Genomic DNA, 19,141 nt, shown 5'->3' with positions numbered 1-19,141 from the left:
CTTTTCCACAATGTAATGAAATCTATATCTAAATCTAATCTATGTTTGAATGGCAGAGAAGACTCCAAGGTCTGAGTGGCCCACTCTGGTTCCTTGTTCAAAGTACTTATATTGTAATGTCAGGGTTGAATTTACTGGATGTTATTTCATTACACTAGTTTCTTTTTTGCTTGAAATATCTGTACACAGAACAATTGGCAGCTATTCCAGAATTCAAGCATCTTGGCCCACTCTTCAAGTCATCGGCACCTGTACAGCTTACAGAAGCAGAGACTGAGTATGTGGTTCGATGCATCAAACACACGTTTAAAAAATATATGGTATTTCAGGTAATTACTGTCTTCAGCCTTTGAATTCCATATTGAAAATAAGCTACAATTGTTATCATTTTGTGATAGATAACCGAGAATGTTGTAAGATCTTTGTAAAAAGTGAAGTATTACATGTTTGATATCTATAGCACCAGTGTGCTTTCCTCTACCAAAGATTAAGTAAAAATGCCATTACTGAAAATTAGATTTGGCATACGTGACATTGTATTCAGTGAAATTATATTAAGGAAAAAATAAATGAAGTATTTGCAGTGAAACTGTACTAAGAAATGGTGTATCATTTGAAGTGCATTTCGACGTTTCTATTTTGTAAAGATACCATATAAATTCAATGAGCTACATGAAAGTAGGATCAGCACATTGTCACAGTTGTTGTGGAGTGATGAAGTATTGACTCAAGTTTTTATTTTCCAACATGGAAATTGCCACTTCAACCAGAAGTCAGAAAGGCTCAATTTGGAACATGACACAGCTTGGTGAAGAAGCAAAAATGTCATGTTCTAACTAGTTACTGTAAAAGCGCCTGATTTGCCCACTTTGAATTTGAGGAAGGTGCATGATATAGAGGGAAAGAAAATCATTTTAAACTTTTCAAAGTTTACTGTCTTCAAATTCAGCGGTTTTACATTAAAACATCTGCCCAACCTTTGAGAATGACAAATTCTCAAATAAGGTTTGACTTTTTAGTAACTTACATTTGGATTTGAATTGAAAGTATAACATACTGTTTTATTATAATGTCCCTTAAATTTCAAAATGCTTGAAGTATGTCAATTTTAGCTTATTTTGTTAGTACCTTGATAATACTTCAGAATTTACAAATTAATGTCCAGCAAAGAGTGCAGACTGTGAAGCTTAAAGAAAGCTTATTTACATATTGGATTTAAAATAGAAACCTTATTATTTACAGCTAGAATTATGAAAAGCTGATTTTTTAAAAAATGCTTAATTTACATTTAAAAGGTAAAAAGAAATGCAAGACATACCCAGACAGTAAAGTGCATGTACAAGATCAATGGTTCTGGGCTAATCCAAAGTGTAGAGTTTTGTTGAAGTAACTTTGGTCCCCTTTCTATATTGATATGGAGACATTTGTAAAGAACAATGCCTTTGACCATAAGTCCATCAGGAAGTTGTCAGTTTATAACACCCTTGAGACCCTACGGAAAAAGAGGGTGGATCAAATTGGGTTGTTCCCTGAGCAGACTGTCAAAGTCATTTGACAGAATGTCTCACCACCAGAATTTTCCATCGCTTGGCTGATGGTGAGTAGGACACTACCTGAGATTCTTCATGTACGCCCAGACTCTGTGCCACCACACGCTGCCTTTGAAGTGGCTGCGGAGGGTTCAAACTGTCACACAACTCCTGCTGGAATGTACCTTTGCAAAGATAACTGGAGAGATGCAATGGTTTTTGTTAAGGTTCGTCCTGAGCAGCTCCATGATGCAGGACTCTGTGTTCTATGAGCTGTTCCTCGGAACATACACAAAGACAAACATCAATTGCCCCGGAGGGCCATCAACTCAGTGAAAGACGTTCTGTGATCTGCCCAAACCTTGTTGGCCTTCCAGACCAAGGAGTTGACCTCAACGGAGTGTTGCAGTTTGGCACATTCCAAGGTTCAAGACTACGTACTGAGGAATGCACTAAAGGTTGGGACAGCTGCTGCCAAGGCGTAGACCACCATCTAAAGCCTTTGTGCCAAAGTACAATGCGGGTCCATTCAGTTTATTGGACACTCCTGGTGCCTCAAATACATGTAATATAGTCTTGTATAAGTAAGAAATGGCTTGAGTTTGGTAAAGACCGTATAGAATTGAACTACTCTAGTGTCTGTGTATGCATATAAAGATTTTTATGATTAAAGTACGTTTTTGAAATTAAAAATATCTACATTGACGTCACTGAACAGAGAAGTAGAAAAAGAACCCTAAAATTGAGGTCGCTGAGGCTATTACATAATTATGTTATCAGATGGAACATCTTTGGAATGGAATAGCTTAGTTGGAGAGGTAATGGTGTAGTGGTAATGTCACTAGTCCAGACCCCCAGGCTGATGCCCAGGTTTGAATCCCACCAAGGCAGATTGTGAAATTTTAAAGGGCTATTCTGGTGCAATGGTAGTGTCCCTACCTTTGGGACCAAGAGGCTTGGGTTCACAACGCACCTACTCCAGCAGTTTGCAATATCTCTTTAAACAAGTTCATCAGAAAATATCTAGAATGCCTTATTTATGATAAACGGCTGCTCACAATCACTGGTTTCAGAATGTTACTAATTTTCTGTCAATGCTAGAACCAGTGATGACTGGATAAGGATTCAGTAGATTTTGCCTTTTCTTTAATGTGTAATGACTATGTTGGTTCATTGATTGTCATCACTCTTTCTGTGTAACACTTTGACTTTCAGTTCGACTGTACCAACACCCTGAATGATCAGTTATTGGAAAAGGTCACTGTACAGATGGAGCCTTCAGATGCATATGATATGGTTTGTTCCGTGGCAGCATCAGCTCTTCACTTTAACCAACCAAGCTCTTGTTACACACTTGTGATGCTGCCCAAGGATGATCCTACAGCAGGTAAATACTACCTGGGACAAAATATGGTGTCAGGACAATATTGATCTCTGGTTGGACAAATTAAAATAAATCTTACATATTTTGTTTTGTGGTGGTGGGAAAGGGAAGATTATTTTGATTTATGAGAAAAGGAATTTCTTTGCTGAGAATATTTGCTTAATTTTAGCACTGTTTGCGAATGAAGTGCTAACAGACTTACTGGTATAGTATTGAATAAGTGCACACTACGTTGATACTTCAACTTGATCTTATATCTTTCCAGCAAAGGGGAAATGAAAAAAGTGAAAGCAACTAATCAATAGACTTCACCACTGGTTGTTCAATACACCCTACATGAAAAAAATGCAGCAAGTAAATCCCCATCCAGTCATATATGTAGCTGCTTAATGTGATTGTCAGATCACTGAGTTTTATGCTGTACACTTGTTAAAGCTGACTTGAATTAATTTTCTTAAGAACTATGAACAGTCAGTGTAAAGAGACTTCCGTCTTTTTTGTCACAGTTGGATTCAAATGCAAGTTCTATCATTAAAAGTAAACCTAGTAAGATGTGCGTTAATTAATCTGCAACAATCGTTCCTCATCTGACATCTCCTTATTATTTTTCCTTAGTTTCCTGCACATTTAGCTGTACAATGAAATTTGTAGTGAAAGACTGTGATCCCAACACTGGACTGCCAGAAGCTGAGGGCTATGATGATGAGTATGTGGTAAGTTACAATGAATCTTGGTTATCACTATATTAAGAAATGGAAAGAATATTTTTAAGTGCAAAAATATAATCTCCATTAGGGTGCATGACAAACAGATGTAAAACAAAAGCTATTACTGAAGACCATGGTTAATTAAGCATACACAAACTAAATTCACAGCTGGAATACTGCATGCAGTTCTGGTCACCTCACTACAGGAAGGATGTGATAGCAGTAAAGGGTGTACATAGGAGGTTCACCAGGATGTTGCCTGGGGTGGAGAAATTGAGCTATAAGGAGAGACTTGATAGTCTTGGATTGTTTTCTTCAGAGCAGAGAAGACTGGGGTGGGATATGATTGAAGTATGTAAAATTATAAAGGGGTATGGATAGGGTGAATAGAGAGCAGCTGTTCCCCTTAGTTGAGGGGGTCAATCACGAGAGGGTATCGTTCTTAGGGTAAGGAGCAGGAGATTCAGAGGAAATTTGGGGAAAAAAAACTTTTTTACTCAATGAGTGGTGCAAATCTGAAATGTACTGCCTAGAGGTTGGAAACCTTACAACCTTTAAATGATGTTTGGATGAGTATGTCAAATATCATTATATTCAACAATAGGAGACAAGTGCAGAAAACTAGGATTAGTGCACTTCAAGTGGTAGTTATATCAAGACAGCCTTTTCTGTGCTGTATGAATCTGAATTTAGTTAAATGCAGAGTATTTATTTGATAATTTGAAGTTATTTTTCAGATAAAATATTATTGATTTATCAAATCATTTTGACATAATTACTGAATTTAGAGGGGTAGGTATATTACATTTGGCAGAGCAAAGAACAGGAATTTGCCTTAAGTATGAAGCTGCTTGAGTGGAAGTAGAGAGATATCAAGGATACTAGTAGCCCCTCTGAGATGCTGGTTCCCAGACCTGGTGTTGGACCTTCATTCAAAGTTCTTCCAGCAGTTGTTGATGCCCAAGATGTAGCTGCCATCAAGAGATATGATAACATTTTAAAAATTCTGTGAAGTCAGGTGGAGCAAAGATGCTTCGTGAACCACAATCCTTGTGATATTTTGCATCTAAACTTAGGGCTATAATGTTAAAGCATAAACGTTTTAATTCCAGCTAAATATAACTCTAAGACAGCCCAAAATAACAATGTACTTTTTCTCTTTAGCAAAACTTTTGCTTTGTAATTAGATATTTTCTTTAATAGGCACTATTTTCTCTACCTCACTCTTCTTGTTGCCATCACTTATGCTTAGGGTGTCATAGCTGGAGTAAGTTTAAAATAAAAATCTTATCAAGATCCATATAGCAGTCAGAAATGCTGCTGTGTACTAACATGAGATCTCTTTATTCATTTTCTCTGTCCTATAGTTAGAAGACCTGGAGGTTACTGTTTCTGATCATATGCAGAAGGTCCTAAAGCCTAACTTTACAGCTGCTTGGGATAAAATAGGAGACAAATTTCAGAAAGAGGAAACATTTGCACTCTCTTCTGTGAAGACATTGAATGGTAAGGGAGATTTGCCTCCCACATCCACACCCTCTGCCTCCAAAACCCTAAACAAAAAAAGCCTAACTAATCTGCTTCATGTTGTGTGATTCTAACACAGCATCTTCAGTGTTCCAGTGAAAGTAGAAACTTGCTGTTTTTTCTCACATAGAATTTCATATACAAGTTAAAAAAGGAGCTGTGACCAAGTAAATAGATTATAGGACATAGATAATTCTGGTGTTGGTCAATATGCTACAGACACCTACAACCTCCCAGGGGAGTTTGCTGGAAGTATAGCAGCATCAAGGAGAAATGTGATCTTCTTCTGACGCTCAGAAATACCTCCATGGAAGATATTCAGTGTATTTGAAGTGCAGTGTTCACCAAATGGCACACAGCATTCATATTTAACAGCTAATCCAAGGTTCCAGTCAAAAATTTAATCAAATAAAGTGGAGGTCATTCCTCTAACAATTTAGTTTGATTTTCACTTCTCAGTACCTCCTTTCATAATACCTTGTCAAAATAATACATATTTGTTTCTTTTTCTGCAGAGGCTGTGAATAATATAATTAGTTTCCTTGGAATGCAGCCTTGTGAGAGATCAGACAAGGTCCCAGAGAATAAAAATGCTCACACACTCTACCTGGCAGGTAAGTTCCTTCAATGCCTATACGAAGAGGAGAGCCCTTATGACACAGTAATGACTATTGTCAAAAGATTATGCAAGCATGTATTACAAAAGTGAGTTGATTGGCTGAACTGCCTTCCTCGTGTCCTTGGGAATGTAGCCAGAGTAGAACTGGATTTCAGCTACAAACTTTGGCTTGGTAACTGAATTTAAACAATATGTTGCATTCATATAGTCGTGTGATTGTAGAGGACATCTCAATTTAGTTTTAAAGAAGTGATTCATGGGATCATGTGTCTTTGGCTGGCCAGCATTTATTGTCCATGTGATATTTATCTTGAAAAGGTGGTCGTGAACAGTCATCTTAAATCACTACAGTACATTTGGATATACCTGTTAGAGGAGTTCCATTACTTTGACCCACTAACAGTGAAGGAACAACAATATGTTTTCAAGTCCAGCTAATGAGTTGCTTGAAGGGAAACTTGCAAGTGGTGATGTTTATCTGCAGTACCAATGAAGCAGGCTGCTTTCTTCTGGAATAATGTGAAGCTAACAGTCAGTCAAAACTGGACAGTAAACCAGGGAAAGAACCATTGGCAGGATTAACTAAAAGCTGAACAAATATTTACATTTAATGGAGGACCTTTTAGGAAGAGAGGTAACCATAGAGGTTTAGGAAGGAAATTAAAAAGCTACTGTTTGGGGCTTAGAGAGCCACTGGCAATTTTTTTGGAATGATTCACAAGTTTATCCTCAGTCTATTTCCCCATATTATATGAGCATAGGAGGTATGGTTAGTGAGTTTACAGACGATACCAAAATTGGTGGTGTAGTGAACAGCCAAGGATACCTCCGAGTACAACAGATGGGCTAGTGGGTCGAGCAGTGGCAGGTGGAATTTAATTTAGATAAATATGACATACTGCATTTTGGGAAGGCATATCAGAGTAGGACTAATACAGTTAATGCTAAGGTACTGGGAAGTGTTGCTGAATAAAAGACCTTGGAGTGCAGGTTCATAGTTCCTTGCAAGTGGAGTCACAGATAGACAGATAGGATAGTGAAGTTGGCATTTGGTATGCTTGCCTTTGTTGGTCAGTGCATTGAGTATAGGAGTTGTGAGGTTATATTGTGGCTATACAGAACATTGGTTAGGCCACTTTTGGAATACTACAAACAGTTCTGGTCTCCCTGCTATAGAAAGCATGTTGTGAAACTTGAAAGAGTTTTGAAGAGATTTAAGGATGTTGCCAGGGTTGGAGGGTTTGAGCTAGTGAGGCTCAGGCTGTTTTCCCTAGAGTGTCAGAAGCTGAGGGGTGACCTTATTGAAGATTTATAAAATCATGAGGGGCATGGATAGGGTAAGTAACCAGGGTAGCAGAGTCCAAAACTAGAGGGAATTGGTTTAAGGTGAGAGAGAAAAGATTTAAAAGGGACCTAAGGGGCAACTTTTTTTCGCAGAGGGTGGAATATGTATGGAATGAGCTGCCAGAGGAAATGGAGGAGGCTGGTATGATTACAACATTAATTTAGGATATCTGGTCAGCATGGACGAGTTGGACCGAAGGATCAGTTTCCATATTGTATAGCTCTCTGGTTCTGTGATGAATGCATCTTCCTTGGCCATTAACTCCTGGAGTGAAACTTGAACCTGCAGCACAAAACTTTGTAAGTGGGATTTGTAAGATGCTTGTCCAGCTCCAATCTTTCTTTTATAATGTTTTGAAACTCAAGTTTGGCTTAATTTAATTACAGATATTCTACCTCACTTCCCCCTATCTGGATGGTACTTCATTTCTTGTTTTAAAGGTTCAGTGATACTCTGATGATTAGACATATTGCGAAGGCTGTACTCATGAGTCACAGACTGTACATGATAGAGAATTATTTTTCTAAAATTATAGAAACATCAGTTATCTTTGAGACATCACTTCTTCATATAGTCTACTAATGCAGATATCCCCCTCCTCATTTAACAATCAACTTTTCTTCAGAAAGATTAAAGTGTTTTGGATTATTTTTGTCCTTACTATGCATGGATTTTTCTCATTGTACTACAGTTTATTATCTGTGGAGGCTAACCTGTTCAATCGGGATCAATTGAGCAGATGCAATTGTTTTGAATATGTACAAAGTGAGCCTGATTTGCACATTTTCTTTGTCAATGTAAAAGGAAGGAAGCCACAGAAACTTTGTCTATCTTACCTGATTTCCAATTATCTAACCTGCAACTAGAATGATCCTGCACTGTAAAATGCAGATCCATCAGTTTGTGCTTTTATTAAATAACATACCCTGCATCTGCTTCTACTGCACTGCTACAGTTTATATTGCAGCATAATAATACATCCTCATCAGTTCAAGCAAAAATAGTTTCACAAGAAAGACTGACTTTTAGCCAGATCTATCCTGTTCTTTAGAGTTTATTTTATTCTAGTTTTTCCTCCACTGATCCTGTGATAGGTTTTCATGCAAGGTAAAGCCTAAACTAACCTGACTGTGTTGTTATGTAATATTTTTAAACCATCATCTTTGTGTCCATCTTATTTCAGGTGTTTTCAGAGGCGGCTATGATGTCCTTGTACGTGCCAGACTAGCTATGGCCGATGGGGTTACAATGCAAGTGACAGTCAGAAGTGAGGCAGAGATGGCTGTAGATGTGATCCTGGTTTCTGTTGGTTAAACTCACATTGGTTTACTTAACTTTTTAGTTACCCATCTTTACGAAGTTATATACTTTTGGTTTAAAAAAAATTAATCTGGAACATACATCTTTCTTGGTTCATCTAGGATGCAACTAAGTGTGTTGTTGCTTCATTGCGAATTGATGCTCAGATTAATACCTGAACATTCCTTCATGTTTAGACAACAAACGTTTACACTTTGTCATCTGTTAAGCCATGTAACAGAACTGTCTACGTAATGAAAAATACATGCATTGTTTGTGAAACTACCTTTATTTACTAAAATAAAGATTAACTATTATCTTTGTATATGCATTTTGTATGAAATGTACAAAAGTTTTGCCAAACCATTTTCATTTATGGGTTAGATAAAACATTCATCAGAAGAATCTTTTGTTCAACTTCAATATTTTTGCAATGTAGATGCGCTCAGTAGCAGCTCCATCCAAGCACAGTGTTTTTTTTTATAATGTGTAGCAAATTATCTACACTGTATAACCTTGAACAGAATGGGAAGTGAAATGCAACTACAATACAGCAACCGGACAGGGAAAATTTAACTAGCAACAAGCAATAAAATCTTCCAACAAATTCTGACCTGATTTTACTGTAAAGCTTACCCTCTCATTTAACTTGAATGAAGAGCCAAGATTCATAGTGCAGGATACTATTGCAAGTAACGAAAACGGAAGAGAATGTAATTTAGTTCATATTGCTTGTGTCTGAGAAAAATGGAGAGCGATTTGCACAATGTAAGGAGTCTTTCATGAATGAAAACTAAATAGGGAAATGTGTGTTGTTGATACATTTACAGCTTGGAAGAAGCAAGACAGAGGGGTTCAGAGACGCACATAGCTGAGTGAATTTTGATAAATGATTAGAGAGGAAACAAATAGCGTGCTTTAGATGAGATTTTTGGAAGAATGTGCAAAGTACTAATTGTTCCCTGCATTTGGGAACTGAAAGTAAGTCTTGAACTTTGATTTTGTAGAATTTTTATGGTTTTAACTAACCATGAGTGCCATTTCAAAAAAATCTGCTAAAAAAGTATTTTGATTAACAATCATTAACGGACTCATCAAATAAGAGCTAGTCCATTCTACAGAATATTTTATGAATGTGCAATGTAACATTTGAAAGAAAGGATCCCACCTGAATTGTTAGATTAATGGTTGTGATAAAGCGCTATGTTTCCAGTTCAGAAGCTGACTAATCAGTATTGCATTTAGAGAATTCACTACCTCCTTTTAATCTGAATTATTCTTCATATCTGTCAAGAAACAATGATTAAACTAGTGTGTACCAACAGTTCGTCAAGGGAATTATTTTGTGCATGAAAGATTGGATTGTTGTGGGCTACAGGAGAACTGTGGAGATATGTTCAACTGACAAATCAAATTTGTTACTAGCAAAATTATAATTCAAACCAGAGATTTCAATGATGAATGGGTCTGAAAAGTGTTGAATTATATATTGGAATAGGGAATGGACCATTTAGCTTGTTCCACCATTCAATTAGATCATTCTGTATCATAACTAAGTACTTCCCTTGGTTCCAGAGCTCTCGCCTAACAAAAAAAAATTACAGCTTTAACAGATGTCCCCCACCTTTTATATACAGAATTGTTTCCTGGCACCATACCTAAATGACCTAGCTGTTAAGTTTAAGGATACAGTCCTTGTTCTCAACTCTGCAGAGGAAATTAAACAACTCAAATAAATTACCTAAATCTCTCACTGAAAAAAAATGCAAGCCTAGTCTATTCAACCTGTCATAATTTAAAACATTTCAGCCCCATATAGAATACATGGCTCACGAATTTACTTCATAAATTAACAAACTGTAATTGATGGAAAGTAGGTAAAACTTGGAAAATTATACAAGTTGGTTTTCAGAGCTTCACACACTGAGTATATGAAACAAATGAAATTGCTAATTAATGCACCTAAATGCCCATTCTGCACTCCTGTTCCATAAAGCTGTGTGCTAACTTCACTATTTCACACATCCTGCAGGCCCTGGCAAGTTTAAGTGTTGAGGTAACCAAATTAATCGTGCTGAACAATGATATAATTGAATGGGTTTTACAAAGGACCAATATTAATTCAAAACATTCCCATTTTACCCATTTGGTCTATACCAATATTTTTGTTCCAAATTAGTAAGTTCCCATTCTACTTCATCTGTTTAACTTTTCCTTGAAGACAATATGCTATTCCTCTGAACTGCTCTATAGGGTAGCAAGTTCCTTATTTTAAAATTCCTGGATAAACAAATTTCTCTGAATTCCCAATTGGATTTATTAGTGACGAACTTATAGATTTAGATTCCTCTTCTCTCTTTCCCCCTCAAGAGAAACATTTTCTCTTTGTCTGCCATATCAAGTTCCTTCATAACTTTGAAGCCCTCTGTCAGATTATCCTTCATGTTTTAGTACAGAATGCAGAAGAAATGGATTGCAAAGAGGTAGGTAATTTAAAAACTCAATAAGTGGATAAGGATTTGTGTGTCTCATTCCAAATACTGACTAATAAAAATGTATTATCCTGAAACTGGAAGTGATCCATTTCCCTGGTCTGTTCTTGCCCCAAGAATTATTTTCAAAAGGAGCTATTTACAGTTTGTTGGATGTGCCTGACTAATAGGTGTTACACACAGTAATTTCCACAATGAATTATTTCACATTAAGGCAGTGAAACATGCAGTAAAATAAAACAAAGATAAATTATCAAAGCTAGAAATGCACAGCCAATAGTCTTACATCCAAAAGGTTTAACATCTTGGAGACTATTGCCTCTTGACTGAACGTGCCACCCAAAACATTGATGCACTCTTTCAGAAGCTGCTGTGTGCTGTGCATTTCCAAGGTTTCTGGGTTTTATATCAGGTTTCCAATACTGTAACTTTTTTTTTTAATTTCAGTCTAAATTAAACATTATTTGTTACCACAACTCAAATGCAGAAGCAGCTGATCACCATTTAATTAGTCCAGAGTGGTCAGGATCCAACGCCGTATTTGCCAATTCAGAAAGAGTTGATGAAGTTAATGTAGGCTTGTTCAAAGCCCAAAGGATCCTCAAGTTGGGGGTAATGGTTGATATGGTCATCAAGAACTGACACTGTTGACTTCGGTACCAACTTCCTGAAAGAAAACAATCAACTCGAGTGCACAGTCTTTCTACTTCCTACGCCTACAGCTTCTACTACCCACACAGAAGAGTTCCTTTCTGCATTTTTAAATGGCCTCTACAAAGTAACCTTTAATTTTCACCCAAAATTGCAGGTTTCAATTTAATTTCTTCCTCATGTATCAAAGTGATACTTGAAATTATTTTGGGGCTTTAACTCTTGTCGTTGATCAGCACTTAATTCAGACCCTTTAACTGGCATCACATCCAAATGAAATCAAATATTATTAATCAGACATTGACTCATCTCACAGGTCAACTGACAGACTATTCTCCCAATTTAGTTATCCTCTTGGATTAATCTGTCAATGTTTCTCCAGATATCTTTCCCTTTCTCTTAATTTCACCCCATATCAATCTTTCCCTCTCTGTTACATTTCTTCCATACATGTCACTCGCTCTTTGTTAATCTTTCCCCATACGTAGCCGTCCCTGTCCCTATAACTCTCTCCAGTGTCTATCAATACCTCTGTCTGTCCCTCCATGGTCTTTATTTCTTCCATCGCATTGTTTTCTCTCACTCTTATTAATACTTCCCTCTCACTTTCTCTTGGTCTCAGGATAAGCAGTTGAATAATTAGAATTGTGATGTTGCTTCACTAAAAGGTTTGTGAATTTCTGGAATTCTCTCCCCTAGAGGGTTGTGGATATTCCATCATTGAATAAATTTAAGGCTTGAAAAGATGTCGATCCACCACCTTGAACCAAAAGTAACATGTGCAGAGGATCAGCTATAATTGGTTTGAATGACTAAACAGGTTCAAGGGGTTGTATGGTGAAATTCTCCTTTTGCAATGTTCTTGTGAAATGTTTTTGAATAACTGCCCATGTGATCATCCAGAACAACTATTTACACATTGAATTAAAATAAAGCTCTTCCCATGCAAACTATTCAAAGTGTACTTTTTGCTAATTTTAGAAGCTTGTAACCTTTCGAGACTCCTTTTAAAAAGGAATTAATTAGTTGCCTGAAAAATCAAATATATGGGATGAGCAATACAGTGTGATTTCACCAGGCAATTTCACCAGGAGAACACCACTGTAACCTTTCGAGTCTCCTTTTAAAAAGGAATTAATTAGTTGCCTGAAAAATCAAATATATGGGAGTGAGCAATACAGTGTGATTTCACCAGGCAATTTCACCAGGAGAACACCACAAATGAGTTTTCAGAGTTGCAACTACCTGTGTTTCTATGTCCTTTGCTCTTATTTTCTTGGTATACATATAATTTAATAATTAAATAGGCCTTAGCTACTACTTCCACAGTGTAAAGTCTTTTCTTCATGATTTGTCATTTATACATAGTTAAAACTCATTGTTCTTTTCGCCATTTGGCATAATGCAAGTTCTTTTAATGCATTCTAATCAAAACGTAATTAGACCAGACCAGTACACCTAAGGTTTTGGTGTAACTTCTTTAACTTAGTATTCCACTCTTATGATTATACTTCCTAGCCTTTTATTGGGTTCTCTGTAGAATTGTTTGGACATTGAAATGAGATACACCTTTTGGTCCAATTGAGTTCTCCCTAATGTTTTCCAAAGTCCTCTGGATTGAGTCAATGCTACTTATTCCATACATAAATACATACTTCACATTTCTTTGACCTTCCTGCAACAGTATACATAATGTTTAATCTTCTGTGTGTTTGTCTATTTTCCTAATTGATCTAAATAGCAATACATAGCAAAGATCCAAAGCCAGATGAAGACAATTCTAGTACATTCCAATCATTTAAGTGTTGAAGAAAATCAGCAAACAACAACAAAAATAAAAGTTACCACCACTTACTGATAAAGATCCAGAAACTCAGGATGAGGGTTCACACAATCCAATGGTCCATAGATTAAATGCACTGCAACAAAAGTTGCACATTAGGGATATTTTTATTCAGTCATTACAGCTATATGGAACAGTATTTGTTAATATTCAGTTCAAGGAACCACAACAGTATTCACATTACTTTGGGTCAAGACTGATGCCTTTGGTTATATTCTGGAAAGACTTGCCATCTTTCCAAAAATCAATCAGGATTGCCTCAGCAGACCAATTTTTTGCAGCCTGTACCTGTCCCACTGAATGTGTTTCTTCTTATCTTAACTCTAATTTTGTCCCCTTTTGGTCTCTTCCCACTTACATTTGTTATTCTCCTGATCAGTTTCATAATTTCCAACTTCCTGGCCCCAGCTTCACCATTGACATGCAGCCCCTTTCCACATCCAGGATGGTCTGAAGTCTCTCCATTCATCCTTGAAAAGAGACCTGAACAGTTCCCATCCCCAACCATCCTCTCTCGCTTGGCTGAGCTCATTCTCACTTTGAGCACTTCTCCTTTATCTCACTTTCTCCAAGTCAAAAGGTGTGGCTTTGGGTACACATAGGTCCCAGCTATGTCTGTGTCTTTGTGAGGTATGTGGAACTTTCCTTGTTTTAGTTGCACTTGGCCACTTCCCACAACTCTGCTACGTTGATGATGTCACTGGTGCTGCTTCCTGCTCTCATCTGGAATTGGAAAAATTAATTAGTTTTGCTTCCAACTTCCAGTCTTCTTTCTCCTTCACTTGTTCCACTTCTGATTCTTACCTCGCCTTCTCTGTTCCATTTCAGAGGATAGAATGTCCTCCAATATCCACTGACTTCCAGTTACTGCAATTACAATTCCTCACATCCCACCTCCTTGATAAGGTATCACACGTTCAGTTACTTAGTAAGATAAGAGCTGAACATGTTATAGGGTCACAGCCATACAGCATGGAAACAGGCCATTCAGTCCAACCAGTCCATGCCAAGCATAATTCAAACTAAACTAGTGCCAGCTGCTTGCACTTGGCACACATCCCTCCAAACATTTCTTTTTCACATACTTATCTAAAAGTCATTTAAATATTATAACTGTACCTGCAGCAACCACTTCCTCAGGAAGTTCATTCCACAAACCATTCTCTGTGGGGGAAAAAAAAGCCCTAATTTTTAAAAAAATCCTTCTCCTCTCATCTTAAAAATATGCCCCATGGGCTTGAAAACCCCCAGAGGGGAAAAAAACAACACTTGCCATTCACCTTATCTAACCCTCTCATTATTTTATAAACCTCAATAAGGTCATTTCTCAAAGTCCTAAACTCCAGTGAAAAAAGTCCCAGCTTCTCTTTATAACTGAAACACTCCATTCCCAGCAACATCCTGATAAATCTCTTCTAAACCCTCTCCTGCTCAATAAAATCTCTCCAATAACAGGGAGGCCAGAACTGGACAGAATACTCCTGGTCAGGCCTTTCCAATGTTCTGTACAACCTCACATCCCCAACATCCCAACTCCTTTATTCAAATGTCTGAGCAATGAAAGCAAGTGTGCTAAACACATTAACCACCCTATCTATATGTAATGCAAACTTCAAAAAGTTATGCACCTGAACTCCCAGGTCTCTGTTCCTCAACACTACCCAAGGCCCAACTTTTAATTGTATAAATCTTGCCTTGTAGTTTTACCAAAATACCTCGTGTTGGGTAGCATATTAGCACAGACAAAGTTGAGTTAGAATGGTAACCTGTAATATAGTTGGTAAATTTGCGGATTACACCAAAACCTCAGAGTACAACAGGACCTTGATCAGATGAGCCAATGGGCCAACGAGTGGCAGATGGAGTTTAATTTCGATAAATGTGAGGTGCTGCATTTTGGAAAGGCAAATCAGGGCAGGACTTGTACATTTAATGGTAAGGTCCTTGAGAGTGTTGCTGAACAAAGAGTTTTGGGTACAGGTTCATAGTTCCTCGAAAGTGGAGTCTCAGGTACAAAATTAAAAATCACACAGCACCAGGTTATAGTCCAACAGGTTTAATTGGAAGCACACTAGCTTTCAGAGCATCACTCCTTCATCAGATGATAGTGGAGGACTCAATCCTAATACACAGAATTTATAGCAAAAACTTAGTGTGATGTAACTGAAATTATACATTGAAAAATTGACTGTTGAGTCTTTCATCTGTTTGAATACCATGATAGTTTCACTTCTTTCATGTGTAAATCACAAAACCTTTTTTTATAAAAAAGTTGCATTCTCAGGTTAGCTATTAACAATGGGTGATAGCTGGACAATATGTTGACGGTGTAAAAACAATGACTGCCGATGCTGGAAACCAGATTCTGGATCAGTGGTGCTGGAAGAGCACAGCAATTCAGGCAGCATTTGTTGACGGTGTTAGCCCCCTGTGTTTTCTGTCTATGCCATGATGTTTAGATTGATTCTAATCTAAAAAGTGAGATAACGGAGTTTTAAATGAATTCATGCAGTTTTTGAGCAAAGTACAAAGTACAAATTCACCCCACAAAATATGTGTGTGCTTTGTCGGTCTGTGTGTGGGTGTGTGCCTGGGTTGGGGGTTGTGAGTGTGAGAAAGTGCATGTGTGTGTGTAGTGAGTGTAGAGTGTCTTAAGTCTGTGAGGGGGTGCATGTGAGTGTGTGTGTGTGTATATATAAAGTGCAATGGTGGTCACCTGTAATGTGACATGAACCCAAGGTCCCGGTTGAGGCCCTCCCTATGGGTATCGAAATTAGCTATCAGCCTCTGCCAAGCAATAATTCATGTAAAACTCTGTTATCTCACTTTTTAGATTATAATCAATCTAAACATCATGGCATAGAGAACACAGGGGGCTAACACCTTCAACATATTGTCTAGCTATCACCCATTGTTAACAGCTAACCTGAGAATGCAACTTTTTAAAATAAAGGTTTTGTGATTTACACATGAAAGAAGTGAAACTATTATTCAAAAAGATGAAAGACTCAACAGACAATCAATTTTTCAATGTATAATTTCAGTTATATCACACTATGTTTTTGCTATAAATTCTGTGTGTTAGGATTGAGTCCTCCACTATCATCTGATGAAGGAGCGATGCTCTGAAAGCTAGTGTGCTTCCAACCTGGTGTTGTGTGATTTTTAACTTTATACACCCCAGTCCAACACTGGCATCTCCAAATCATGAGTCACAGGTAGATAGGATTGTGAAGAAGGCATTTAGTATGTTTTCCTTTATTGGTCAGAGTGTGGAGTTGGGAGGTCATGTTGCATTTGTACAGGTTTTTGGAATATTGTGTGCATTCTGCTCTCCCTCCTCTTGGAAGGATATTGTGAAACTTGAAAGGGTTCGGAAAAGATTAACAAGGATGTTGCCAGGTATGAAGGGTGAGCTTGTAAGGTAAATCCCCAACAGATACCCTGGACTAAAACTCTCTGAACATGTGTTTGAGAAATTCACATTTGAATTAAGAGTCACTGAGCTCTCTGGCTGAGACAAACTAGACAATATGCAAGCATAGGGGCAGCTATCTGGAACAGGAGTTTGGCTTGTAAAGCTAAAAGAGATTCCTTTTTCCTGAGATTCTTACACATATGATGCAACTGCAATATGTGAAATTCTGTGAACAACAACAACATTTTATTAAGCACAGTACAGTACAAGCTTTGGAGAAACTCTGAACACTTCGCCTTGCTTGTGAAGCGTGTCCAGGGAAGCTCTCTGAACAAAGGAAACAGTCATTCCTTTATATCTTTACATCACAGTCAATAATGCTCACAAGACAAACCCCCAGTCACTCCCTCACAGTCACATGCCACTCACGACACAATGCAGTGACCACATCATCTCCAGAAACAATGTAATGCAAATCATCCCTTAATGGCCAGTTCTGGTGTGATTATATATTTTTTTAACTACAGAAAGTGGTCAGAATTCCAACTATAATGTTCTTATTGATTTCTGAATAGGAGATGACAGCAATGTAAATGGTTCTGAATGACAAGGAAATGGCGGCCTTGTAAATGGCTCTGAATAATAGGAGATGATAATGTCAGTTTCTTACAATCTGTAAATCAGAGGCATCCCACCCTAGCCTCGGGACATCCAATTTCCTGCAGGTCAGCACAGCAAGTTAACTTGTTAATATCACAGAGGACTGCCACAAATGCCTCAGCTAAAGGACAATGAACACCAGCTTTGCAGAGCAAACAACCGCAACATTCTGGACCCTACAAAATTACAAAACTATTTGACTTTTAATTATTTGCTCGGATACAGAGATACTGTTAAAAATCACATGACACCAGGTTATAGTCCCAACAGGTTTATTTGGAAGTACGAGCTTTTGGAGTGCTTTCGTCAGGTGGAGTAGGATCACAGAACACAAAATTTATAGCAAAAGATCATAGTGTCATACACTGGTGCAATATATTGAACAAACCTAGATTGCTATTAAGTCTTTTAGAATGGGTTGCAGGTTTCAATTCATTAATATGTAAATCCCAGAACTTCTTTCAAGTCACACGTTTAATTCATTGTCTGAGCTGAGATGTCACTTCTTTAATAAAACCTTAAGTTATCTCGGGAATGTGGCTTGAAAGAAGTTCTAGGATTTACACATTAATGAATCGAAACCTGCAGCCGGTTCTAAAAGACTTAACAGCAATGTAGATTTGTTCAATATATTGCACTGGTGTATGACACTAGATCTTTTGCTATAAATTGCGCCCTTTGATCCTATTCCACTAGTTACCTGATGAAGGAGCAGCGCTCCGAAAGCTTGTACTTCCAAATAAACCTGTTGGACTCTAACCTGGTGTTGTGTGATTTTTAACTTTGTCCAGCACAGTTCAACATCAGCACCTCCACATCATGGCAGAGATACTGAACATTCCACACCACTGTACAACATGCGAACCTGTTTGCCCTGAACAGGCTTTCACACTTTCAGCAATACCTTAACCTACACCCATCTAAGACAAATAATGGACATTCAAAACGATCAGAAACCCATTCACTTTAATTAGAAAACCATTCACACCTCATCTAATACTCAAGGTGGTCATTCAGCCCCAAGAGGAGGAAAAATGATCAAATCTAGACTTGGCAAAAAGATAAGGGAAACTGACAAATCAGTATAACTAGGGAACCCTGATCTCTGGGGTTTGTTCAGCAAGAGGTGCAGGCAGTATCAAGAGAATCAGCCACAGCCACACAATCTTCTCATCCACGAGCCTACACATGTTGATGAGAATGGACTTGAGAGCCAAGACAATGACTGGGGCAGGGGCAGGGCCAGTGACATCCAGCACTGTCCAAGCCAACAGAAACCACTTTGGGGGTGAGCATAACGTCATCGAGAACACTCTGTCCCAGCTCAGTAAGATAAGGTAGGAAGTTTGGGCTTCAGGGCCGATGGTGCAGGGCATTCCCCAGGAAAGGGAAACAGGACAGGACCCTGGGATTCACGTTTTCTCTCTCTTTTACCATGGTTACCCAATAATTAACAGCTGTCTGTAATTCAAAGCCAGATTCTGGATTAGTGGTGCTGGAAGAGCACAGCAGTTCAGGCAGCATCCAAGAAGCTTCGAATTCGACGTTTCGGGCAAAAGCCCTTCATCAGGAATAAAGGCAGTGAGCCTGAAGCGTGGAGAAATAAGCTAGAGGAGAGTGGGGGTGGGGAGAAAGTAGCATAGAGTACAATGGGTGAGTGGGGGAGG

At 38.0% G+C, this 19,141-nt stretch overlaps 2 protein-coding genes across 6 annotated transcripts in view; one reads left to right on the top strand and one right to left on the bottom strand.

Annotated features, from left to right (window-relative positions):
* Positions 1–8,735, top strand: part of copg2 (COPI coat complex subunit gamma 2) — a 60,002-nt gene extending 51,267 nt beyond the window's left edge. The window contains exons 19-24 of the mRNA XM_043714021.1: positions 190–329; positions 2,745–2,916; positions 3,529–3,626; positions 4,988–5,126; positions 5,663–5,761; positions 8,295–8,735. Coding sequence (XP_043569956.1) covers positions 190–329; positions 2,745–2,916; positions 3,529–3,626; positions 4,988–5,126; positions 5,663–5,761; positions 8,295–8,425 — 779 coding nt within the window. The 3' untranslated portion in view covers positions 8,426–8,735. The remainder of the gene's footprint in view (positions 1–189; positions 330–2,744; positions 2,917–3,528; positions 3,627–4,987; positions 5,127–5,662; positions 5,762–8,294) is intronic.
* A 492-nt stretch (positions 8,736–9,227) lies between these two features.
* mest overlaps positions 9,228–19,141 on the bottom strand; it is a 34,470-nt gene continuing 24,556 nt past the window's right edge. For 3 of the 5 annotated variants that reach the window (XM_043714026.1, XM_043714025.1, XM_043714024.1), the window contains exons 11-12: positions 13,409–13,472; positions 9,228–11,569 (exon numbers count right to left, since the gene is read on the bottom strand). In XM_043714026.1, the coding sequence (XP_043569961.1) occupies positions 11,452–11,569; positions 13,409–13,472 (182 nt within the window). In that variant the 3' untranslated portion in view covers positions 9,228–11,451. The other 2 variants (XM_043714028.1, XM_043714027.1) reach the window with 2 other exon arrangements.

The sequence above is a fragment of the Chiloscyllium plagiosum genome, chromosome 23 (assembly GCF_004010195.1).
Source record: "Chiloscyllium plagiosum isolate BGI_BamShark_2017 chromosome 23, ASM401019v2, whole genome shotgun sequence".
In the NCBI taxonomy this organism is placed as follows: domain Eukaryota; kingdom Metazoa; phylum Chordata; class Chondrichthyes; order Orectolobiformes; family Hemiscylliidae; genus Chiloscyllium; species Chiloscyllium plagiosum.
This window is presented reverse-complemented; position numbering and strand designations above follow the sequence as displayed.